At 40.5% G+C, this 26,578-nt stretch overlaps 2 protein-coding genes across 3 annotated transcripts in view; both read right to left on the reverse strand.

Annotated features, from left to right (window-relative positions):
• The window catches only part of LOC105922701 (C-type lectin domain family 10 member A), a 512,726-nt gene that overhangs the window by 22,988 nt on the left and 463,160 nt on the right, over positions 1-26,578 (reverse strand). The gene's annotated exons all lie outside the window — the stretch shown is intronic.
• Positions 807-26,136, reverse strand: LOC105923470 (C-type lectin domain family 10 member A). Of its 2 annotated transcripts, none has more exons than XM_036135413.1 (7): positions 25,864-26,136; positions 25,385-25,453; positions 25,096-25,185; positions 1,598-1,930; positions 1,348-1,511; positions 1,066-1,178; positions 807-989 (listed from the first exon to the last, which is right to left on the reverse strand). In XM_036135413.1, exons 1-7 carry the CDS (start codon positions 25,931-25,933, stop codon positions 863-865), a joined length of 966 nt encoding a protein of 321 aa, XP_035991306.1. In that variant the 5' UTR covers positions 25,934-26,136; the 3' UTR covers positions 807-862. The 2 variants fall into 2 exon arrangements, with proteins under 2 accessions (XP_035991306.1, XP_035991308.1); XM_036135415.1 differs by lacking the exons at positions 25,096-25,185; positions 25,385-25,453; positions 25,864-26,136 and adding exons at positions 10,318-10,407; positions 10,622-10,687; positions 10,969-11,131.

The following is a 26,578-nucleotide window of genomic DNA, read 5'->3' on the forward strand; positions in this document are numbered from 1 at the left end:
AAAAAAAATAATCGAGTTGTACCGTTTATATGGGCACACAATTAATCCAATCATAATATGCATGTATGTGCACCTGGCTTTATTGAAAATAGAACCACACTGAAATGCAAATTTATCAAATTTTCTTTAAAAAGAAACAGAAGAAGAATTACTTCTGTTTAGCAAACAAACCAGTATTAAATAAGTTTTTGTCTTCTGAGCGCCCAGGCTGGACTTCTAATTACAGTTGAGTCGTTGCTGAATAAATAATTTTAAGCCAAATTGTTTGCTTTAATATGAACAGAATTATGATCATCTTTGTGCAGCTTAGGAACTAAATCAGGCCTCCCAGATGTTTGATGAGCAATGTGACAGAAAAATTACAAGAGGAAAAGTGACAGAGATTATTTTTTATTCTCTATGACATTTTTAAACAAGCAGCAGCATCTACATATCTATACTCAGGATTCTAACCATGAAAGAAAGTTGGGGCTCTTAAAACCATGATTATAATTCCTTCTAAAACTATCAGTAAAAAGTTCAGGAAACATTCAGCTAAATCATGTGCGTTTTTCATTAATCTGTTAATAAACTGTCAATATAGCAGCTCAGACAAATAATCAGAAAAACCTTAAAACTCCAAACATTTTTCATGAACAGCTGTTATGCGCCACTTAATTTTTTTACTTAACTCTGGTGTCTTTAATCAGGCTTCATGTAAAAATCTCTTCATATTTTACAATAAATGAGATGCACTGGAAAAGCTGTTTTAGTTTGAGTAAAAATTTATTTCAAAAACTGTAAAACTTTGGATAGATTTAAAATTATTTTGTATTAAAAGGCTGTCAAACAAAAACTTTTTTTCTATCTGAATATTTCATGTCTAAACAGATAAAGCCTTCTTCTCACAGATCCATGCGTTCTTTTCATCACAGCTCACTGATCTCCATTCTCTGCCCTGGAGAGAAGTTACACACTGACCATCAACAGGCTGCTGCTGTATCCAGGTTCTAAGGAAAAACATCTGTTAGATCAAGGCTGATAGATTTGTTTTCTACAAAGTTTAAGAAATAATGTGTCTCTCACTGATTGGTCAGTTCACTTCCATCGATCCATCTCCATTTCCCTCCTTCAGCTCTGAGGCCAATCCAGTATCCTTGGATGCCGTTTATAACTGGACTCTGTGTATTGACATAATCCTGAGGAGAACGTCAGAAAATCAGACAAGTTAAAATTTTCACATGACTTTCTGTTTCTACATGCAATGTTAAAAATATTTAAGCATCCACCCTCTAAACATGGGAGGTAAGCTTTATTTAGTCAGTGAACTTTTTCAATCCATTGAAATTGTTCCACGGTTCTCGTTACCTTTTCTGTTTGATCAAACACAACAGTCAAATCTGAGTTCTTCGTCCTGCAATCCTCTCGTGCGCCTTCCCAGTTTCTCTGATCAGAGGGCTTAGCATCATTATATGCATAACAGCTGGAAAATTTGTTAGCCCATCCGTTCTGGCAAGAAGTGCAACTTCTCCCTGAAACCAAAGCATTCAAATAGTAGTTATCATCCATAATGTTATAAGTTATTTTTGGACTTAGATGGTCTAAGATCTGAACATACCATTATTTCCTTTAGGACAGTAATGATCAATGCTCCACTGAGCTCGACTGACGTTCTGCTCATTCCAAGTTTTCTCCATAGTTTCTATTTGTTCTGTGAGGATTTTCTTCTCTCTCCTCAGCTCCTCGTTCTTGTTAATCACTTCATCAAGTTCTGTCATCAGGATTCGATTTTCTTTTAACAGGTTTACTTCTTGCTGTGTCAGGTTGTGAATATAGATGTTTAAATCTGAGCTGAGTTTCTTGTTCAGGTCTGTCAGGTTGTAATTTTCCTCCAGCAGCAACGTTTGGTTGGCTTTCAGCTGTTTCAGCTCAGACTGAGCAATAAGGTGAACTAATAAAATAGCAAAAATAAAAACATTAATGGTTGTCATGCATTTATTTATCATTCATTGTATTGTTGTCTGATGTGACCTAAATAACTTTGAGCTGACCACCTGCTGTTGAACTGTGAGAAGACTGAAAGCATCTGCAGTAAATTGTTTTTCATATTCTGTTCTGACATTTAAATCACATAAACATCTCTGCTCATTGTGTTCATGGTCCAGTAAATTAATGCCACCAAAACAATAACCTCATCTAACAATAAGCTGAAGAATTAAAAACATCTAAATGTTAGAGGTGACCTTCATAACAGGAACTCACAGTGGATGTGAAGTGGGATAACGACCAGCAGAATCAGCCAATAAGCTGCTAGTAATGGGAAAAACTTTGAGAAGGAAGGAAACTGGTGACCTGATGGAAAAATAAAAAGTTCAGTTTTAGTTTCTCAACAAAAGTAAATGTCAGTAACTCTGAATGCATTTCTAAACAAACAAAGAAACAAAACATTTTATTTTAAATTGAGTTTCAAGTTTAAAATGTTAAGTTAAAGATTTCTTAAGCTCAGCATTATACAAGTTAAACTGTCTTCTTACCTGGAATAGATGTGATGTTCTTAGCAGCAACTTTATCTACATTGACATAGTCAGCTTCCTCAGTTTTCTCTGAAAGACAAAAAAAAAAAATCTAAAACTAATGTTCCACCAAACCGAAGGTTGTCTTCAATAGAGCAGCAACTAATAGTTATTTTCCCTTTCCATTATTCTGGTTTTTATTGAATTATTTTATCTGTTAGTTTGTTTTGTTAGTTAGATACATTTTCATTGTTGCTTACCAGAGCTAAATGTCTCCATATAATTTTATTCCAACACAAGTTGACTTAAAAACAAAAGTTATTTGGATAATTATTGTCCTTACTAGTATTGTTTTATATAACTTTTTTAGAACTTTTCTTATTTTTACTGCCACAATTTTTTTTACCTCTTTTATACTAAATAGAAATCACATATTCAGTTTAAATATGTAAAAAAAATCATGAAATATTCACAATACGCTGTAACTGAACACAGAAACCTTCTTCTGTCTTACCCGAAGATGAAGAAACATTTGGGTTCTTCTCAGATGAACCATCCAGACTTTTTTGTGCTTTTCTGTCCATGTTGTAAAAGTTTCAACATCAGATAAAAGCTGAAGGGAACCATTAATGAGAACAGAAGCTGATTTTATTCCCTTTAATGTGTGTTTCTGCTTCTGCTTTTATGACGTGTCAGAAGTCCTGAATTTCCCATCGTGCCACAAAGCGATTTTGTATCTTATCGTTAGTCTCCATCATCCTCTCATGGAGCTGCAGTTCACTTTTATGCTTCTGATTAAATGTCATTATTTTCTCTTTGGGTTAGGAGAGGAGTGTGGTGAGCTTGACGGTTGGAGTAAGAGAGTTCAAAGTAATTGTTAGAGTTAACAAGGAGAAGGCTTTGCAAACCATCAGTCCAGTTAAACTATCCACAATTCTGAAGAATCAATTGGGGGACATTACTAATGCAAAAGTTCTAAAAGATGGAAAATTAATGATAAGTTGTAATACAGAAGACCAAAAAGACAGCATGCAGTTTGAAAGAAATAGTGTTGATATGTGTATTCTAATGAGTGCTCTTCAATGACATCATTCATGGGTGTGACTATAAATTGTGGACCATGCGCAATGTTGTTGTGTGACGCAAAATAAAGAGAGGTGGCGTGCACCGAGAAGTTAAATGTTAACGTGGATGAATGTGAGGGACCGAGCCAAAAAAGCAGAGAAGCACAGGGAAATCTTAGAGGAAAAATAGTAGCAAAATTTATTTACCACACAGGAACATACTTTTTCTCCTTCCTCCCTTAAACTGACACACAAGGAAACATATACACTGGTTGATCAGACCATTTTGACACAAAAGGGGAACATAAAACACATTTACCTAAACAAAACTACAACAAAAGACCAAACTAATCAGTACAGAACTAAAATCAGCAACCTCTGAGGAAGAGGACTTAAATAATTAAACTTCCCAAATTTAATTACGAAAAACAAAACCACATAGAAAAACCTAAACATTTCCAACTCCCCTTCTAAAACTAAGTGGAAGAGTCCAACTAAGCCTCCTTGTCATTGAGATCTTTTGCAGCTGGGGACTCCTTTCCTTTACTGGCCACACCCACATGACAGCCTCCCAGGAACTGGCAACTCAGATGAAAAGTATATCAGTTTAAAGTAAACCAAAAACACAAGAAATGACAAAATGAGTCAACTAAATGTGTGCACCCAAATAGTTAACCACTGTCAAATCAAAGTGAAATGTGTTAAAATAAAATATGACATTTATTTAAATGAAATCATTACCAAATCATTTGTTGTGTGGTTGCACATGCGGCCATCACAATGAAGATAATGTGATGACAGCCAGTGGATTCTCAAGCAAAGGGATGCAGAGACAAAAAGCAAACCCAGAGTTTACGTTTTACAGCTGTGGCCAGAAGGGACACAAAGTGCAACAATGTCCGACGAACTTTAAAGGACAGAGACAATGGTGCAATTTATGTAAAAATTCCAGTTACAAATAGAGTAATTGTCGAAGAAAGAAAGTGTGAAACGGGCTATCGAAGGGGATGATCACTCGTTTGTTTTCAAGATGAGCGACAGCCAGATCAGCGGCTTGAAACAAAGAGGACTGATGGTGGACACCGGTGCAACTTCTCAAAAAAAGTTTGAGGATGCCTATCCACCGGAGGAACACTTCGTGGAGCTTGCTGATGGGACGAGGACAAGTGGCGTGGCACAGAAGAGAGGCGATGCAGAGGTGTGGCTGCGAGACACCGAGGGATGGAACGTGAAGGTGGCGATAACGAGGGCGCTGTACATCCCCCACCTACCCCCAGAGCATCTTCTCTCTTAAAGCAGCGACAGCCAGGGGAGCTTCGTTCAACTTCCAACAAGGAAACAATCCACTCATCTGCAAGGATGCAGAACCAGGTTTGACATTTGCGTGTACAATAGACTTTATTTCCTTGATGTTCTTAATGAAAATGATTTTGCTGATAAAGAGGATGATAACATTTTGGGTGGTTATGACATTCAAGAGTGGCAAAGGATTTTAGGTCACTGTAATTTTCAAGATGTATTAAAACCAGAAAATGTTGTGAAAGTTATTAAAATTAAAGGGAAGTCAGACACATTGACACTGTCAATGTGTCAGACACTGTCAGACACATTGTCAGGTCCTCCGTCTTCATCCGTCATGCCAATCTGTCCTGGTCCTGTTCCTGGTCCCCATCATCCTGTAAGCCTGTATTATTGTAAACTACTGCTGCTACTACTTTATTCATGAAGCACCTTAAAACAACAGTGTCTGCGACAAAGTGCTTACAGACAACAATCAAACATTTAAAATGCAAAGAAACAAAAAAAGGAATAAATGAGAGCAAAAGTCTAAACGTGTGTTAAAAGCCAAGAAATACAAATGTGTCTTAAAACAAGTTTTAAAAGTGGAAAATTAAGGGACACTTCTAATATGGAACAGCAAATCGTTTCATAACTCAGGAACAGCAACGCTGAAAGTTCTGTCTCCTCTGAGCTGAAGGTTAGACCTCGGTGCCTCCAGGAGCAGCTGGTCAGGTGACCAGAGGCAACGAGCAGGAGAGTCTGGGTGAAGCAGCTCAGAGACGTTAGATGGGACAAGACCATGTAAACTTTTAAAAACAAAATAATCTTAAAATGAACTCTAAAATGCACAGAGAGCCAGTGGAGGGAAGCCAGGATGAGGCTGATGTGATCCCTCTTCACAACTCCTGTTAAAAGACGAACAGCAGCGTTCTGGACCAACTGGAGACGCTTAAGGGAGGACTGGCTGAGTCCAACGTAGAGAGCATTACAGTAATCGAGTCAAATTGTAATGAAGGCATGAATTACTGTTTCAAACTGTGATTTTAAGAGAATCGGCTTTATCTTTGCCAGCTGCCTAAGGTGATAAAACTGGACTTGACCTCTGCTCCAACTTTGCAATCTTGTTTAAGATCACTGTCTATTTTAAAACCCCAGTTTGAAACGTTCTGCTTTAAATAAGGCATCAAGAGGCCCAAATAAACAGAAGATGGTTCTCAGGAGTTGCTGTGACAAAACACCATAATGTATATCTGACCATCATCAGCATAAAAATGAAAGTAGACCATATGTTTTCACAGTATTGGGCCCACAGGAAGCAAAAAATGAGAAAAACGCAGGGGACCAAGGACTGTTTCCTGGAGACATTTGGCTCTGGTTGAAAAACAATGAAAATGTACCTAATTAGCAAAAGAAACCAACAGTTAAAAGAACTAAATAAAAACCAGAATAATGGAAAGTGAAAATAACTATTAGTTGCTGCTCTGTTGAAGACAACCTTCGGTTCGGTGGAACATTAGTTTTAGATTTTTGTGTCTTTCAGAGAAAACTGAAGAAGATGACTATGTAAATGTAGCTAAAGTTACTGCTAAGAACATCACATCTATTCCAGGAAGGAAGACAATTTAACTTATGTAATGTTGAGCTTAAGAAATCTTTGAATTCTATGTAAAATTAACATTTTTAATTTGAAAGAAACAATTTAAAGTGAAAAGGTTTTTTTTTTTTAGAAAATGCATTCAGAGTTACTGGCATTTACGTTTGTTGAGAAACTAAAACCGAACTTTTATTTTTTTCCATCAGGTCACCAGTTTCCTTCCTTCTCAAAGTTTTTCCCACTACTAGCAGCTTATTGGCCGATTCTGCTGGTATTCATCCCGCTTCATATCCACAGTGAATTCCTGTTATGAAGGTCACCTGTAACCTAGACTTGTTTAATTCCTCAGCTTATTGTTACTTAGGTTTCATTTGAACAAAGCTTTCGGGGAAAAGTGCCTTGAGATGACATGTTTCATGATTTGGCGCTATATAAATAAAATTGAATTGAATTGAATTGAATTGAATTGAAATTGAATTGAAAAGTTATTTCAACCAACTTCCTTGTAAACACCATCACTTCCACCTCTTCTTACACCAATAAAGAGTTCATTTTACTGATGGCATGATGATGACTTTATTGTAGGATGTGCAATCTTGATGAACTTGCAGAAAAAAGAGCAGAAAAACCTGCTCTTTGATTTAATAAATCACCATGGACTCTTCATGCTCCTTCTGAGCTCTTGTCTGCATTTCAGTCCGGCTCCTGAAAACCTGACAAGTAAGCAGTAACAGCACAATAAAGACATGGTAATTCAAAAGACAATGCAAAGGATAGCCTGCTCATTGTGCTCTCTAAAAAGCCAGTGCAAAAAGAGTTTTTACAATGAATGAACTGCAGCTTAAAAGACAGAGTTTTAGCAGACCAAAGCCACATCTTTGACTTTAACTGAAACACTGTCTACAAATTTATAGTTGATCAAATCAGTTAATAAATAGTAAAAATCATTACTGTAGGTCTTTCATTCATTCAACACTGATGCTGAAAACTGTGTATATATTACCTCTACTGACATTGATGTTCAGTACATATCAGTATGAAATATACTGATATACAATACTGCAACACTGTATTGGAAAATCTACATACACACATATACATAAAATCAGTTACAGGTTGAGCTGGAGCTAAAATGGGGGATTGCCCAAAGCTCCTTTCAAGCATTACAATACAGAACTCAGATTTGAAATAAACATTCAATTTTCAATTCAATTTTATTTATATAGCGCCAAATCATGAAACATGTCATCTCAAGGCACTTTACAAAGTCAAGTTCAATCATATTATACAGATTGGGTCAGATTATACAGATTGGTCAAAAATGTCCTATATAAGGAAACCAGTTGATTGCATCAAAGTCACGACAAGCAGCATTCACTCCTGGGGAAGCGTAGAGCTACAGGGAGAGTCGTCTGCATTGTCCATGGCTTTGCTGCAATCCCTCATACTGAGGAAGCATGAAGCGACAGTGGGAAGAAAAACCACCCATTAACGGGAAGGAAAAACCTCCGGCAGAACCGGGCTCAGTATGAACGGTCATCTGCCTCGACCGACTGGGGGTTACAGAAGACAGAACAGAGACACAACAAGAGAAACAAAAAAGCACAGAAGCACACATTGATCTAGTAATCTGTTCTACATTAGATGGAAGTAGCGGGTGAGCCGTCTTCTCTGGATGATGTCACAGTTAACAGAACGCCAGACCAGGTGTACCTACTATGAAGAAAAAGAGAGAAAAACATAATGCTTTATATTAGAATATAAACAAAGAAAATGAAAACAGGACTCCCTTCTTTGAGAACTGCACTTGTGTGACTTGACGTAGCCAGTGAGTTCACATTTCTAAATACTTTTTTTTTTTTACACTTCTGCACGCTAGTTTTGATTCAGTTCAATTTTATTTATATAGCGCCAATTCATGAAACATGTCATCTCAAGGTACTTGATATAAAGTGGAATCCAGTAGCTAATTTAGGACCATTTTGTTTGTTTTTGGTGTTTAATGTACTTTTCTCTACTTCATTAGCACATATTGTGTTTATGCCGGAAAAACTGTAACTGTAAAGCATGAGGATTATCTATCATAAAATCTTCCTTATGGAAGGTAATTCCCCAGGATCTGGTTCCTAGTGTCCTTTTATTTGCGCACCCTTAAGCGGAGTAAAAGTCGGGCTTCCTGGGACGGAGCTCTGGAAGTTTGCTTACTTTCAATACAAAATCGAAATTATTTATTAAGTTAGACAATCATTTAATTCAATCAATTGGTCCCATGTAGCCCATAAAGGGGGACATTTTCAGTCAGTTGATTTATCTGGAAATCGGGAGAGAATTCACCGGATTCAGAGTGTCTGAAAACATAAAGTACATTTTGCTGCATTGACGTGTATTCTCTCTGAGCGCAGCTTGGTCTGACCCAGTGCTTCTCAAATGGTGGGGCGCGCCCCCTAGGGGGGGCGCGGTGCAATACCTGGGGGGGCGTGTGTGACCCTGGGGAACAGGCTTTTTTTTTTTTTTTTTTTTTTTTTGGCAGTACTAGTATAAAGTGTAATTGCGCATCCACTACAGTAGGGGCAGTGGCGCTCTCATTGTTACTTTTGTCACGTTTGCGACAGTGCAACATTTTACGACTTACAGGTTTACCTTGGTTACCAGTGTTGAGTCAACAGAAAGCTCCGTCTGCGTTCTGTCTACAGCCTCCGTTATTCAACATAACAACCCCCAACATGAAAAAGTTTTTAACAGGGATGAAAAGGAAAGCGGAGAGAGACAAAGATAATGAGACAAAAGAAAGTCACCCGAAAGCTAAGACGAGGAAATACGACGAAGCGTATTTAGCGCTTGGCTTCACGGTGACTACAGTTGGAGAAGAGGAAAGACCGCTGTGTTTGGTCTCTAAAAATGCTCGCAGCGGACAGCATGAAGCCAAATAAATTAGCGCGTCACCTAAATACGTTACACCCCAATCACGCCAATAAGCCGCTAGAGTTTTTTTCAGCGAAAACGTGCTGAATATTGCCAAGAGTCATCCCGCTTTGTGAAGGCTACTTCAGTAAACCACCGAGCGCTGTTAGCATCATATAAGGTGGCGTACCAATATGCGCGGTGCAAAAAGCCCCACACCATAGCAGAGGAGCTGATACTGCCTCCTCATTTTGATCAAAAAAAGAAAGAAAAAATGAGCACAAATTGTTTAATTCATTTTGGTTTTGTAGGTTCAAGTGTTTTATATATTGTGCTCCTGAGTTAATGTTGCTGAACTGAATATATATTAGTTATTTTTTTTAGTTTTTGTAGTTTATTAGTTATTATAATTATTAAATATTTATTGATCTGATTTAATTTTGCAATGGTGTAATTAGTTGATCAAACATGTTTACAGTTTAAACAAGGATTTATTTATTTTTAATTTCTTAAAACACAATTTAATAAAGTAATTCTTTGTAAGTTTGACCATATGTCTTTCTTTTTTTCTTTAATGTTAATAAGGATAAAATGTTATGCAGGGATGGATAGTCACGGTGGGGAGTGGGGCGCGCGAACAGTTTTCTTCTTGCTAGGGGGGGCGTAACAGAAAATAATTGAGAAGCACTGGTCTGACCTAAGATGGCCGCTCTGTCGGCACGCCTCTCACCCGACGACGGGGCGTCTATGGACACAAGCTCCGAAGCGGGGCTTCGTCTGACACGCCCCCTTTTTACTCGGTACGCGCCTCTAAGCCTCATCACTACATCAAAGCATTAACCTCATCTGACACAAAGTGTTTAAGAGGAAGTTTGTTGAAATTAATTTTCCCTGACAACTTTGTTCAGATGTAACCTAAGTAACAATACGCTGATGAATTAAACACATCTAAATGTTAGAGGTGACCTTTATAACAGGAACTCACAGTGGATATGAAGCAGGATAACAACCAGCAGAATCAGCCAATAAGCTGCTAGTAATGGGAAAAACTTTGAAAAGGAAGGAAACTTGTGACCTGATGAAAAAAAGGAAAAGATTAAAAAGTTCAGTTTTAATTTTTCAACAAACGTCAAGACTATCAGGATCCCTGTCAGTAACTCTGAAATATTTTCTAAAGCAAAAACACTTATTTTGAATTGTCTTCTTTTCAAATTTAAAATATCACTTTTAGTTAAAGAAGTCTTATACTTAACATTATGTAACTTCATTAAACCATCTTCATATTCTACCTGGAGCAGCTCTCATGTTCTCCTCAGAACCTGCTGCATTAACGTAGTCAACTTCCTCAATTTTCTCTGAAAGACACAACAATCAAAAATTTTACCTTCAAATTCAAGTTCAGTAGAGCAGCAACTAAATTAGTTATATGTTATATTCACTTTCTATTATCATGTGAAATATTCACAATAAGATGTAACTGCCTGCGGCACACTGGCGACCTGTCCAGGGTGCACCCAGCCTCTCACCCATTGACAGCTGGAGATAGGCACCAGCAACACTCCTGACCCCAACAGGGGACAAGAGTGGCAGAGAATGGATGGAAGATGTAACTGAACACAAAAAAAATCTGTCTTACCTGCAGATGAAGAAACAGTTGGGTTCTCAGATGAACCATCCAGACTTGGCGCTTTTCTGTCCATTTTGTAAAAGTTTCAACATCGACATCAGACGAAAGCTGAAGAGGAACTGTTTATGAGAAAAGACGCTGGTGTAATACCCTTAAATGTGTGTTTCTGCTTCTGCTTTTTTGATGTGTCAGACAGTCAGAGATCATTAGTGTCTAAAGGAGACCATCTCAATATAAATTATTTTATGTTGAAACTTTACAAGGAAACAAACAAAAGTAGTAAGAAAACAGGACAATATCCAACCAAAGGGAAGGGTTCAATATGCACCGTGCAGAAACTTAGATGGCTTCTTTAAAAATCAGGAAGTTGATTAGTGTGTGGTTATGATTTCCGCTCTTAACCTCTGTCACCATTAGGTTTGTCTTTCAAAAATGTTCTATCCAGGACCGTTTCAGAAAGAATGGCCGACCTACCCTGAGTAAAAAGCAGATATTCTCAGTAGTTCTTCCTCACTCATACTCAGTGTTTTCGGTTTCAGAACAGTTGATATCAAGCAGACAGATAAACCCAGTGTCCAATCAACCCTGAGTTAACCACGAGCATGAAAGAAGCCCTCATCAGTGGTAATGCAATTCACCATGGCAATGGCAGGACACATAAAGCCTTGAAGTGCACATTTCTCGTGAGTGGAATTTAAACTCTTTAGTGATGTTGTGTGGAGAATATCAAGACATGATTAACAAATATAAACAATGCTTTTACGGCAGAGAATTGCTGAACAAGTTGATGTGTGTTAATGGACAAAGAACTAAAGCAGTATTCTTACACTACACTCATTCAATATAAGAAAGGGAAGTGTGTGCACGTTGATTACGAGTCTAGGTGCAACCTGACAGATACAAAAAAAAAAAACACGTCAGCAAATAAAGATGTGAAGTATAAAAATACAGTTTACTCAGGTAAGCTACAGTTATGCTGGAACTCGGATTGCTGAATCCTCTACATCCTGTTTGCGGTAAGGCGTATTGTGTCACTTCCTGTTGTCACAGTGTGAACTGCGGTTTGTTGCTCCAGACTCTCTTGCTTTTATTTTTAATCTCTTTGCTGTAACATCTGTTTCCAACACATAAGCACTTCTAAAACATTTTCCTTTGCTGCACTTCACGTTTGGGAACTCCTCGTGTTTCACACGGTTTGCTTTTTGGCATGGTAGGAGGGCGCTAGCCTAGCTTTTGCGTAGCCTTAGCCTCATAATGGGTTTTCCGTCTCTGTCTAAATCTCCCCCTATCTCCTGCTCTGTGTGTCAGATGTTTAGTTATTCCTCTGCCTCCTTTAGTGATAATGGTACATGTAATAAATGTAGTGTTTTTGTAGCTTTGGAGGCGAGGGTGTCAGAATTGGAGACCCGGCTCCGTGCTGTTGAAAAACCAGCTGATAGCCGCCCCTTTGCTAGCGCGGAGCCACATAAGGCCCGTTTACACTACACTTTTTTAACTGAGCCGAGACCAGTCCGAGCTCGGTAACCGAGATAACTCTTGTGTGTAAATGGTCAGCAGACTGAACCGGACCGCGCTAGCTGCAGACCAGTTCCTGAGCAGGTCTCGGACTGTTTTTTTTTTTTTATCCTCGTTATCTGGTAACGAAGAGCGCATGAGCAGACCGCGTCATCCCCTTACAGTCAGCTGACTGTCCGCGGTTTTTCTGGTGTGTCTGGCTGCACGTCCCGATTCACACTCCATTCAGACAAATTTCAGACATTCATAATAATACTAGCTTCCTTACCGTGCCACATGGTTTCCAGAGATGATTCTGCTTAGCAGTGTGATGAGCCTCAGTGTCTGTTGTTGTTTCCTGCGTCTGTAAATCCTTATTAGACGTTCGTTTGTCTTATCCACGTCCCAAAAGCCGACTCTGTCTAACCATAACATCCTGAATGTTACGGGTGCCGCCATTTTGATTTGCTCGGTCCCGCCTTCAATCCCAGAGAGCAGCAGTCCCGCAGATCGTCACTAGGAGGCGAGGAGCAACCAAGGAACCGGGATAATGTGGCGTGTAAACGGTTGACTCGGCTTGGTTAACTGATCCAAACTCGGACTGGTCTCAGCTCGGAAAAAAGTGTAGTGTAAACGGGCCTATAGAGTAACTTCACGTAGCGGTCCTCCAGCAGCAGCACCCGAGCAGCCGGGTAACCAGGGCGGCAGGGTGATGGTTCGTAGGAATCATAGCACTAAATTCCAGCCCCAAGGTCACCACCAACCCGTCTGCGTGTCTAACAAATTTTCCCCACTCAGCGACACACCCACTGAGGAGCCGACCCTAATGATTGGGAGCTCCGTAGTTGGAAACGTGGCACTAGAGACACCAGGGACCATAGTTAAATGCCTGTCAGGGGCCAGAACGGGCGACATTGAATCATACCTAAAACTGCTGGCTAAGGATAAGCGTAAATACAGATTGTTATTCACGCTGGTGGTAATGACACCCGGTTACGCCGATCGGAGGTCACTAAAGTTGGCCGGATTTATTAGTTCTCCTAAATGCTGACAACCCAGGGTCCAGACCAGGAAGCAGAGCCGTAGTTTAACACACCTCTCTGCAGCTTCTGTGCTGTTACCCACCCATTATCCTATTGAGACGGTGTCTTTCCCACGACCATAACTTAACAGATCAAAAACTGATCTAAAAGGAACAAATCATAAAAATCTAATAAAAATCAATACGACCCAACTTGAACCAAAAAACAAAACAATTAATTGGAACTCATCACTGTCTGCAAATTTATAGTTGATCAAATCAGTTAATACATAAATAGTAAAAATCATTACTGTAGGTCTTTCATTCATTCAACACTGATGTTGAAAACTGTGTATATATTACCTCTATTGACATTGATGTTAAGTACATATCAGTATGAAATATACTGATATACAATACTGCAACACTGTATTGGAAAATATGCATACACACATATACATAAAAGGAATTACAGGTTGATCTGGAGCTAAAATGGTGGATTGCCCAAAGCTCCAAGTATTACAATACAGAACTCAGTTTTGAAATAAACATGGACCAATGTCCCGAGAGAGAGAGAGAGAGAGAGAGAGAGAGAGAGAGAGAGAGAACTAGAACTAACTTTACGTTGGTTGTTCGGTTTCCTGATTGCTAACTTTGTGGGAAGTCTGTTTGTGTAACGTTTGCCTCTGGTTTAAAGCAGTTGGCTCTTGTGTTCTTTATTATGTGTGTAATAGTTTTATGATTTTAACATTAATTTCAAGAGACATTGAGATTTGGCCTGGTTTATTGAGGTGGGCGGGTTTTATGTTGTGTTATCAGTCAGATCTGGCAACCGTAGACACAGTCAGTGAGAACAAAGATAACTGAAAGGTAGAGTTTATAAGCTTGAGCTCAGTGAACTGAGCGGATGAGGCTATCCAAGCAGTCTAATCTTGATTTCAAGTGCCAGACTATTTCAAGTCAGGATCACATGGAATGGACTCTCTGAATATATAGGAGCTGATGAAACGTCTCTGATACAAAGCAGCTGCGCCTTCAAGTGCTCCAGCAGAGAATGTTCACCCCTGGGAAGCTTCACCTCAGTCCAAAGATGAACAGGTTCTCTGAAGACAAGCATGAGAAGCTTCCATGTTTTGAGATAACACCCATTGGTGTAAGGGCTAGAATGGATGAAGCTAAAGTTGGATGTGGCAAATAATGCTTTATATTAGAATTTAAACACAGAAAATGAAAACAGGACTCTCTTCTGTGAGAACTGCGCTTGGTGTGACTTGACGTAGATTGTCAAGGGCTAAAGGCCACAAGATCACGTTTCTAAATACCTTTTTTTTACATTTCTGTACGTTAGTTTTGATATAAAGTGGAATTACTTTTTGTTTTTACTATTTTACTTTCTGATGTCAAGATGAAGCCTTGTGAAGCGCTGCAGCTTTCCATCCGATTGCTCGACTCTAGGGAAAGCGTCATGGTGATGTGTCTGTGCCATCAAGTGGACAACGAATGTCAAACAGGCAGAGGAATTATAATATAGGGATTATAGGACTTTTGTGTGTGAAGCTTTATGTTGAATAAGTTTGTGAATGCTGATTGTGAGGCCAGTAAATAAATTCTGAATATGGTCTGAATCTCCCTGGGCTGCCACCTTACCGTGGCTGAGGGGTTTGAGTGTCCCAATGATCCTAGGAGCTATGCTGTCAGGGGCTTTAAGCCCCTAGTAGGGTCACCCAAGGCAGACAGGTCCTAGGTGAGGGACCAGACAAAGAGCAGCCCAAAACCCACTTATGATGAGTAATATTAATGGATCTCGTGTTCCCTCGCCCGGATGCGGGTCATTGGGGCCCCACTCTGGAGCCAGGCCTGGAGGTGGGGCACGTTGGCGAGCGTCTGGTGGCCAGGCTTTTACCCATGGAGCCCGGCCGGGCTCAGCCCGAAGAGGCAACATGGGTCCCCCTTCCGATGGGCTCACCACCTCTCGGAGGGGCCAAAGGGGTCGGGTGCATTGTGCAACGGGTGGCAGTAGAGGGCGGGGACCTTGGCGTTCCTATCCTTGGCTGCAGAAGCTGGCTTTTGGGACGTGGAATGTCTCCTCTCTGGTGGGGAAGGAGCCTGAGCTCATGCGCAAAGTTGAGAGGTTCCGTCTAAAGATAATCGGACTCACCTCGACGCACCGCTCTGGAACCAGTCTCCTCGAGAGGGGCTGGACATTCTTGCACTCTGGAGTTGCCCTTGATGAGAGCCGGCGAGCTGGGGTGGGCATACTGGTTGCCCCTCATCTCGGTGCCTGCACATTGGGGTTCTCCCCGGTGAACGAGAGGGTAGCCTCCCTCCGCATTCGTGTGGGGGGACGGGTTCTGACTGTTGTTTGTGCTTATGCACCAAACGGCAGTTCAGATTACCCACCCTTTCTGGAGTCCTTGGAAGGGGTACTGGAGAGTGCCCCTCCTGGGGACTCCCTCGTTTTGCTGGGGGACTTCAACGCACTCGTGGGCAATGACAGTGGGACCTGCAGGGGCGTGGTTGGGAGGAATGGCCCACCTGATCTGAACTCAAGTGGTGTTCTGTTGTTGGACTTCTGTGCTCATCATGGATTGTCCATCACAAACACCATGTTCAAGCATAAGGGTGTCCACATGTGCTCTTGGCACCAGGACACCCTAGGCCGCAGTTCAATGATCGACTTTGTTGTCGTTTCATCTGATCTGCGGCCGCATGTCTTGGACACTCGGGTGAAGAGAGGGGCGGAGCTCTCAACCGACCACTACCTGGTGGTGAGTTGGCTCCGATGGTGGGGGAGGAAGCCGGTCAGACCTGGCAGGCCTAAACGTATTGTGAGGGTTTGCTGGGAACGTCTGGCAGAGTCCCCTGTGAGACGGAGCTTTAACTCCCACCTCCGGGAGAACTTTAAAAACGTCCCGAGGGAGGCGGGGGACATTGAGTCTGAATGGACCATGTTCCACGCCTCTATTGTTGAGGCGGCTAGTCGGAGCTGTGGTCGCAAGGTTGTCGTTGCATGTCGCGGCGGCAACCCTCGAACACGCTAGTGGACACCAGCGGTGAGGGAAGCCGTCAAGCTGACGAAGGAGTTCTATCGGGCTTTTTTGGCCTGTGGGGCTCCGGAACCAGCTGATGTGTACCGGCAGTCGTAGCGGCAGGCGGCTCTGCTGGTCGCCGAGGCAAAAACTCGGGCATGGGAAGAGTTCGGAGAGGCCATGGAGAAAGACTTCCGTACGGCTTCGAAGCGATTCTGGTCCACTATCCGGCGTCTCAGGGGGGGGAAGCTGTGCGCCACCAACACTGTTTATAGTGGGGGTGGTGTGCTGCTGACCTCGACTCGGGACGTCGTGCGTCAGTGGGTGGAATACTTCGAAGACCTCCTTGATCCCACCAACACGTCTTCCATTGCGGAAGCAGAGCCTGAGGACTCTGGGTCGGGTTCTCGCATCTCTGGTGCTGAGGTTGCCGAGGTTGTTAAAAAGGTCCTCGGTGGCAAGGCTCCGGGGGTGGATGAGATTCGCCCTGAGTACCTTAAGGCTCTGGATGTTGTGGGGCTGTGTTGGTTAACGCGGCTCTGCAGCATTGTATGGACATCGGGGGCAGTTCCCCTGGATTGGCAGGCTGGGGTGGTGGTCCCCCTATTTAAAAAGGGGGACCGGAGGGTGTGTTCCAACTACAGAGGGATCACACTCTTAAGCCTCCCTGGTAAGGTCTATTCAGTTCAATTCAATTCAATTTCAATTCAATTTTATTTATATAGCGCCAAATCATGAAACATGTCATCTCAAGGCACTTTACAAAGTCAAGTTCAATCATATTATACAGATTGGGTCAGATTATACAGATTGGTCAAAAATGTCCTATATAAGGAAACCAGTTGATTGCATCAAAGTCCCGACAAGCAGCATTCACTCCTGGGGAACCGTAGAGCCACAGGAAGAGTCATCTGCATTGTACATGGCTTTGCTGCAATCCCTCATACTGAGCAAGCATGAAGCGACAGTGGGAAGAAAAACCACCCATTAACGGGGAAAAAAAACCTCCGGCAGAACCGGGCTCAGTATGAACGGTCATCTGCCTCGACCGACTGGGGTTACAGAAGACAGAACAGAGACACAACAAGAGAAACAAAAAAGCACAGAAGCACACATTGATCTAGTAATCTGTTCTACATTAGATGGTAGTAGCGGGTGAGCCGTCTTCTCTGGATGATGTCACAGTTAACAGAACGCCAGACCAGGTGTACCTACTATGAAGAGAAAAGAGAGAGAACAGAAGGTTAAAGCAGAAATGACAACACATAATGCATAATTGAAGAACAGTAGAACTCAATATAGTGAGAAAATTAGATCCTGATATACTCCAGTAACCTAAGCCTATAGCAGTAAAACTATAAAGGTAGCTGAGAGTAACATGAGTCACTAGTTATAATTTTTGTCAAAAAGAAAAGTTTTAAGCCTAGTCTTAAAAGTAGACAGGGTGTCTGCCTCACGGACCAAAACTGGGAGTTGGTTCCACAGGAGGGGAGCCTGATAGCTAAAGGATCTGCCTCCCATTCTACTTTTAGAGACTCTAGGAACCACCAGCAGACCTGCGGTCTGAGAGCGAAGTGCTCTGTTAGGAACATACGGGGTAATCAGAGCTCTGATATATGATGGAGTTTGATTATGAAGGGCTTTATACGTTAGAAGAAGAATTTTAAATTCTATTCTTGATTTAACAGGAAGCCAATGAAGGGAAGCTAAAATTGGAGAAATATGATCCCTCTTGTTGATTTTCATCAGAACTCTTGCTGCAGCATTTTGGATCAGCTGAAGGCTTTGAACTGCATTTTGTGGAATTCCTGATAGTAAAGAATTACAATAGTCCAGCCTTGAAGTAACAAATGCATGGACCAGTTTTTCAGCATCACTCCTGGACAGAATGTTTCTAATTTTGGCGATATTCCGGAGGTGAAAAAAGGAAACTCTGGAAACCTGTTTAATATGGGATTTAAATGACATGTCTTGGTCAAAAATAACACCAAGATTTTTTACTTTATTACCAGAGGCCAGGTTAATGCCACCCAGATTAAGTGATTGGTTAAGAAGTTTATTTTTTGAGGACTCTGGCCCAAAGATTAAAACTTCGGTCTTGTCAGAATTTAGATGCAGGAAATTTAAAGTCATCCAGCTTTTGATGTCATCAAGACATGACTGCAGTCGAAGTAATTGATTGGATTCATCAGGATTTATGGATAAATATAGCTGAGTATCATCAGCATAACAGTGGAAATTAATCCCATGCTGTCTGATAATTTTGCCTATCGGAAACATATATATAGTAAAGAGAATTGGTCCAAGGACTGAACCCTGTGGTACTCCACAGGTGACCCTAGAGTTTGAGGAAGATTTATTATTAACATGAACAAATTGGAATCTGTCTGACAGATAAGATTTAAACCAGCCTAATGCTTTCCCCTTAATCCCTACAGTATGTTCAAGTCTTTGTAGGAGAATATTGTGATCAACTGTATCAAACGCAGCACTGAGATCTAACAGGACAAGTATAGACACAAGTCTATTATCTGAGGCCATGAGAATATCATTAGTGACTTTCACCAGAGTTGTTTCAGTGCTATGATGAGCTCTGAAGCCTGACTGAAACTCCTCAAGTAGATCATTACTTTGTAAATGTTCACAAAGTTGATTAGCAACTACTTTCTCAAGAATTTTAGATAAGAAAAGAAGATTAGATATAGGTCTGTAATTTACTAACTCATCTTGATCAAGAGAAGGTTTCTTAAGTAAAGGTTTAATAACAGCTACTTTCAAAACCTGTGGTACATATCCATTTACTAAGGATAGATTAATCATGTCTAAAATAGTGCCACTGATCAAAGGGAATATGTCCTTAAACAACTTGGTGGGGATTGGGTCTAACATACAGGTAGAAGGTTTAGATGAAGCTAAAATTTTAGATAGCTCAGAAAGCTCTACTGCTTTTAAACAGTTCAGACACTGCGCAGGTTCTAAGGATTCCTCCAATGCTGCCTCACTTACTGAGGACGAGGTAATCATGTTTGGGAGGATGCCAATTATTTTATTTTTAATGGCATCAATTTTATTTATGAAGAATCCCATAAAATCATTACTACTGAGAGCTAAGGGAATGGATGGATCAACAGAGCTGTGGCTCTGGGTAAGTTTGGCAACTGTACTAAAGAGAAATCTAGGATTATTTTTATTCTCTTCAATTAATGATGAAAAATATGCTGCTCTAACTCTGCGGAGGGTCTTGTTATACAACAATAGTCTGTCCCTCCAGATTAAGTAGGATTCCTCTTGGTGTGTAGAGCGCCATTTTCTCTCCAATTTCCTAACATTGTGCTTCAAGGAACGCAGCTCTGAATTAAACCAGGGAGCCAGCTTCCTGTGAATAATCACCTTCTTTTTCAAGGGAGCTACATTGTCTAATGCAGAACGCAATGAGGAAGTCACATTGTTAGCAAAGGTATCGATTTGTGAATGGGAAGAAACAGCAATGCTGCCATCTACAGGGCATTTCTGCAATACTGAGGATATTAAGAAGGGGACAGACTCTTTAAGTTTTGATACAGCATTATCCGATAAAAATCTACTATAATGGAACCCTCTTTTGGGGGTGGAGAATTCAGTTAGATTAAACTCAAATGTTATTAAAAAATGATCAGACAGGACAGGGTTGTGAGGAAATACTGTTAATTCTTCACAATCAATGCCATATGTCAGCACAAGGTCTAAAGTATGGAGCCGAGAGTGCGTCGGTTCATGCACATTTTGAGCAAAACCAATTGAATCTAGGATAGTTTTAAAGGCTACACTAAGGTTATCACATTCAGTGTCAACATGGATGTTAAAATCACCCACTATAATAACCTTATCAGTATTTAACACCAAATCAGATAAGAAATCTGACAACTCATCCAAAAACTGAGTGTAAGGGCCTGGTGGACGATACAAAACAACAAACAGAAGAGGTTTTATTGCTTTGCAGTTTGGATGAGGGAAACTGAGGGTTAAATGTTCAAAAGAACTGTAATTATTAGTTGGCCTGGGACTAATTAATAAATCAGACTGAAAGATAGTTGCCACTCCTCCTCCTCTTCCCACAGATCTGGGAATGTGGAAATTTGAATAACTGGAGGGGGTTGACTCATTTATACTAACGTAGTCCTCTTGTAGCCAGGTTTCTGTGAGACAAAACAAATCAATCTGATTATCAGAAATCAATTCATTAACTAACAAAGTCTTTGGAGGGAGAGACCTTATATTTAATAGACCACATTTTATTATTTTATTTTTAGGTTCAAGGTGAACCATATTGATTTTTATTAGGTTTTTATGATTTGTTCCTTTTAGATCAGTTTTTGATCTGTTAAGTTTTGGCCGTGGGAAAGACACCGTCTCAATAGGATAATGGATGGGTAACAGTACAGAAGCTGCAGAGAGGTGTGTTAAACTACGGCTCTGCTTCCTGGTCTGGACCCTGGGTTGTCAGCATTTAGGAGAACTAATAAATCCGGCCAGATTCCTAGAAAGAAGAGCTGCACCATCCAAAGTAGGATGGATGCCGTCTCTCCGTATCAGACCAGGTTTTCCCCAGAAAGTTCTCCAGTTATCAATGTAGCCCATGTCGTTTTCTGGACACCACCTAGACAACCAGCGGTTGAATGATGACATGCGGCTAAACATGTCATCACTGGTCAGATCAGGCAGGGGACCAGAGAAAATTACAGAGTCCGACATAGTTTTAGCAAACTCACAAACCGAAGCAACACCAACTTTGGTGACCTCTGATCGGCGTGACCGGGTGTCATTACCGCCAGCGTGAATAACAATTTTGCGGTATTTACGCTTATCCTTAGCCAGTAGTTTTAGGTAGGATTCTATGTCGCCTGTTCTGGCCCCTGGTAGGCATTTAACTATGGTCCCTGGTTTCTTTAGTGCCACATTTCTTATTATGGAGCTGCCAATAATTAAGGTCGGCTCCTTGGCGAGATTGTCGCTCAGAGGGGAAATTTTATTAGAAACGCAGATGGGTTGGTGGTGATCTGGGGTCTGTAATCTAGAGCTATGCTTCCTACGAACTGTCACCCAGCCAGCCTGGTTACCAGGCTGCTCGGGTGCTACTGCTTTAGGTTCGCTACGTGAAGTAACTCTATGCGGCTCCGCGCTAGCAAAAGAGCGGCTATCAGCTGGTTTTTCAACAGCACGGAGCCGGGTCTCCAATTCTGACACCCTCGCCTCCAAAGCTACAAAAACACTACATTTATTACATGTACCATCATCACTAAAGGAGGCAGAGGAATAACTGAACATCTGACACAGAGAGCAGCAGATAGGAGACTTAGTCAGGGACGGAGAAGCTATTATGAGGCTAAGGCTTGGCTAGCGCTAGGCTAACGCTAGGCTAAAGCTAGGCTAACGCCCTATTATCACGCCAAAGAACAAACCGTGTGAAACACGAGGAGTTCCCAAACGTGATGAGCAGCCACAGACAATGTTTTAAAAGTGCTTATGTTTGGAAACAGATGTTACAGCAAAGAGGTTTAAAGATAAAAAGCGAGAGAGCCTGGAGCAAAGCTCCGTCGTTCACACAGCAACAACAGGAAGTGACACAATACGCCTTACCGCAAACAGGAAGTCCGCCTATTCAGGTCTATTCAGGGGTTCTCGAAAGGAGGGTCTGTCGGATAGAAGAGCAGTGTGGTTTTCCTGGCCGTGGAACACTGGACCAGCTCTATACCCTCAGCAGGATTCTTGGGGGGGCATGGGAGTTTGGCCAACCAGTCTACATGTGCTTTGTGGATCTGGAGAAGGCATTCGACCGTGTCCCCCGAGGGATCCTGTGGGGGGTACTCCGGGAGTATGGAGTACCGGACCCTTTAATAAGGGCTGTCAGGTCTTTGCACGACCGGTGTCAGAGTCTGGTCCGCATTGCCGGCAGTAAGTCGGACTCGTTTCTGGTCAGAGTTGAACTCCGCCAAGGTTGCCCTTTGTGGCCAATTCTGTTCATAACTTTTATGGACAGAATTTCTAGGCACAGCCAAGGTGTTGAGGGGATCCGTTTTGGTGGCCTTAGGATTGCGTATCTGCTATTCACGGATGACATGGTCCTATTGGCTTCACCAGGGCATGATCTACAGCTCTCACTGGAGCGGTTCGCAGCCGAGTGCGAACCGCTCTCGGCTGTTCGCACTCGGAAGGGGCCTTGTTTACGAATGGGGCCTTGTTTACGAATGGGGGGGAAGATGGAGCAGGAGATCGACAGGCGGATCGGTGCGGCGTCTGCTGTGAAGCGGGCGCTGTACCGATCCGTTAAGGTGAAGAGAGAGCTGAGCCAAAAGGCGAAGCTCTCGATTTACCAGTGGATCTACGTTCCTACCCTCATCTATGGTCACGAACTTTGGGTCGTGACCGAAAGAACGAGATACCGGATACAAGCGGCCGAAATGAGTTTTCAAATTATTTTTATTCTCTATGACATCTTTAGACAAGCAGCTGCATCTAAATATGGATACTGAGGATCCTAACCATGAAAGAAAGTTAAACACAAAGTGGGGATCCTAAAATCATAATAATTAAAATTCATTCAAAAACTATCAGCAAAAAGTTCAGGAAACATTAATCATCAACTAAATCATGTCTGTTTTTCATGAATCTATTAATAAACTGTAAATATTGCAGCTCAAAATAATCAGAAAAAACTCAAAACTACAAACTATTTTCATATAAACAGCTGTTGTGTGCCACTAAATTTTTTTCTAAATGTTGGTGTTAAGTTGATAGCTCTACATGTGTTACAATAATTATGAGATGTATTTAAAAAGCTATTTTACAGTTTGAGCTATTTTGTTTAAAAAAAAACTGCAAATGTTTACATAAGAGATCTGTGAAGCTTTTTATTTATTTGCATGTAGGACAGGTTCAGAATATTTCATGTCTAAACAGATAAAGCCTTCTTCTCACAGATCCATCCGTTTGTTTCATTACAGCTCACTGATTTCCATTCTCTGCCCTGGAGAGAAGTTACACACTGACCATCAACAGGCGGCTGCTGTATCCAGGCTCTAAGGAAAAACATCTGTTAGATCAAGGCTGATAGATTTGTTTTCTACAAAGTTTAAGAAATAATGTGTCTCTCACTGATTGGTCAGATCACTTCCATCGATCCATCTCCATTTCTCTCCTTCAGCTCTGAGGCCAATCCAGTATCCTGTAATGTTGTTATGAACCCAACTATTGTCTTTAACAAACTTCTGTGGAGAACGAGATAAAATGATTACATATTTACTTCACTTACATGATTAACAGGTTTTAGAGAAAATCTACATTTGGTTCACATAAGCAGTTTCACAGACTTAGATTTTATAGTCATTCAAATGTACATTCAAAATGCACATTTGGGCAAAAATTTGCTGCAGGTAAAAACAGAAGACAAAAGAGAAACATTATCATTATCAGTATTGGTTATTTATCAGGAATGTAGCTGCAAGCAAAATAAACATTTTCTATTTATATTTCACAGCTCTGTCTTTACCTTTTCTTCTTCATCACCAACAACAGTCAGATCTGAAATCTTTCCTCTGCAGTTTTCTCGTGCTTCTTCCCAAGTTTTGTGATTTGGAAGTTTAGGATTATTAACTGCATAGCAGCTGGACTGAGATAGGAGCCAGCCTTTCTGACAAGAACTACAGTTTCTCACTGAAACAACAGAGATCAACTAATTAACATTTGGACTGATCAACATAATAATTATTAAGCGTAATCTTTTAACACAACTAGATCTGAACATACCACTTTTTTCTTTAGGACAGTACTGATCAATGCTCCACTGAGCTCGACTGACATTCTGCTCATTCCAAGTTTTCTCCATAGTTTCTATTTGTTCTGTTAGGTTTTTCTTCTCTGTCTGGAGCTCCTGGTTTTTCTTCTTCACTTCCACAAGTTCTGTCTTCACGTTTTCTTTTTCTTGTTTTAGGTTTTCTTTTTCTTGAGTCAGGTTTCCTTTTTCTTGGATCAAGTTTTCTTTTTCTTGTGTCAGGTTTTCTTTTTCTTGTGTCAGGTTGTGAACCTGGATGTTAAAATCTGAGCTGAGTTTCTTGTTCAGGTCTGTCAGGTTGTAAATTTCCTCCAGCAGCAACGTTTGGTTGGCTTTCAGCTGCTTCAGCTCAAACTGAGCAATAAGGTGAACTAAGAAAATAGCAAAAATAATACATTAATGGTTCTGATGCATTTCTTTTTTATTTGTTATATTCCTGTCTGTTGTAACCTAAATAACTTTGAGCTGCCTCACCTGCAGTTCAACTGTGACAAGACTGAAACAATCTGTAGTAAATTGTTTATTTCATATTTTATCAAGTGCTACAAGCTGCAGCTCAAACTGACTTTTTTTTAAAAAAATAGATGAAGTCATTTTACATCTACTTCTATATCAGAAGTAAAGTTCTGCATCTGATTTCCTTTTTCTTTTTGTTAATCACATAAACTTCTCTGCTCATTGTGTTCAGTAAATTATTACCATCAAAGCAATAACCTCATCTAACAATAAGCTGAAGAATTAAACACGTCTAAATGTTATAGTTGACCTTTATAACAGGAACTCACAATGGATATGAAGCGGGACAATGACCAGCAGAATCAGCCAATAAGCTGCTAGTAATGGGAAAAACTTTGAGAAGGAAGGAAACTGGTGACCTGATGGGGAAAAAAAAAACATATATATAAAAAGTTTTAGTTTCTCAACAAAAGTAAATGTTAGTAACTCTAAATGCATTTCCTAAACAAAAAACATTTTACTTTTAATTTTGTTTCTTTCAAGTTTAAAATGTTAATTCAACATTGAAATTTAAGATGTCTTATACTCAAAATTATACCAGTTAAACTGTCTTCCTACCTGGAATAGATGTGATGTTCTTTGCAGCAACTTTTGCTACATTGACATAGTCAGCTTCTTCAGTTTTCTCTGAAAGACACAAAAATCTAAAACTAATGTTCCACCAAACCAAAGGTTGTCTTCAATAGAGCAGCAACTAATAGTTATTTTCCCTTTTCATTATTCAGTTTTTTGCTTTGTTCTTTTATCTGTTGGTTTGTTTTGTTAATTAGATACATGTTCTTATTGTTTACCAGAGCCAAATGTCTCAAAATAATTTGTTTTTAGGGCAGAAGTTTACTTAAAAACAAAAAGTATATGGATTATTATCATCCTTGTCTTTTATATAATTGTCTTTGAACTTTTCTGGGTTTTACTTCCAGGATATGTTTAACCTATGTAATACAACACATAAATTACATATTTAGTTTAAACACGCAAATGATACTCTCATAAAATATTCACAATATGCTGTAACTGAACACAGAAACCTGTCTTACCTGCAGATGAAGAAACATTTGGGTTCTTCTCAGATGAACCATCCAGACTTTTTTGTGCTTTTCTGTCCATGTTGTAAAAGTTTTAACATCATATGAAGGCTGAAGGGAACTGCTACTAAGAACAGGAGCTTACTTTATACCCTTTAATGTGTGTTTCTGCTTCTGCTTTTTTGATACGTCAGAGGTCCTGAAAAAATAGATTTTTCATGGAGCTGCAGTTCACTTCTATGCTTCTAATTAATTGTCTTGATAGGCCTAATGGATAGGGACCATAGGGACATTTCCCTACCAATTTTATGGACCAACCTACTTGTCCCTACGAATAAATCGATATGAATAACATGTTACATAACATTTACAATAAAACACATTGTTCCTGGAGATGCTTCTTTTCCTCTCGCAGCTCCGCTGTCTGGCTGCTGCTGCTGCTGCTGCTGCTGCTCTGTCTGACTGCCTGGCCAGTCGGTCTTGTCCCTTTAAATCAGCCCTGCACGTGACTGTGTGCTTGTTTAACTCCACTCTCATCAAAGTAGTTGTCAGAGAGCGCATACGTGCATGCTCGCTTGGAGCGCAATATTTAAATTTCATTCATACTGTAACTGTGGTTACTACAATTAATATTGATTACGAAACTAGTCCCATGTAAAAAACAAAATATCGGCAACTCTAAAATAGGTGAAAGGGAAGTTGCTGAGTGGAATTCTGTAAAGAATTA

Source organism: Fundulus heteroclitus, chromosome 3, assembly GCF_011125445.2.
Source record: "Fundulus heteroclitus isolate FHET01 chromosome 3, MU-UCD_Fhet_4.1, whole genome shotgun sequence".
NCBI lineage: Eukaryota > Metazoa > Chordata > Actinopteri > Cyprinodontiformes > Fundulidae > Fundulus > Fundulus heteroclitus.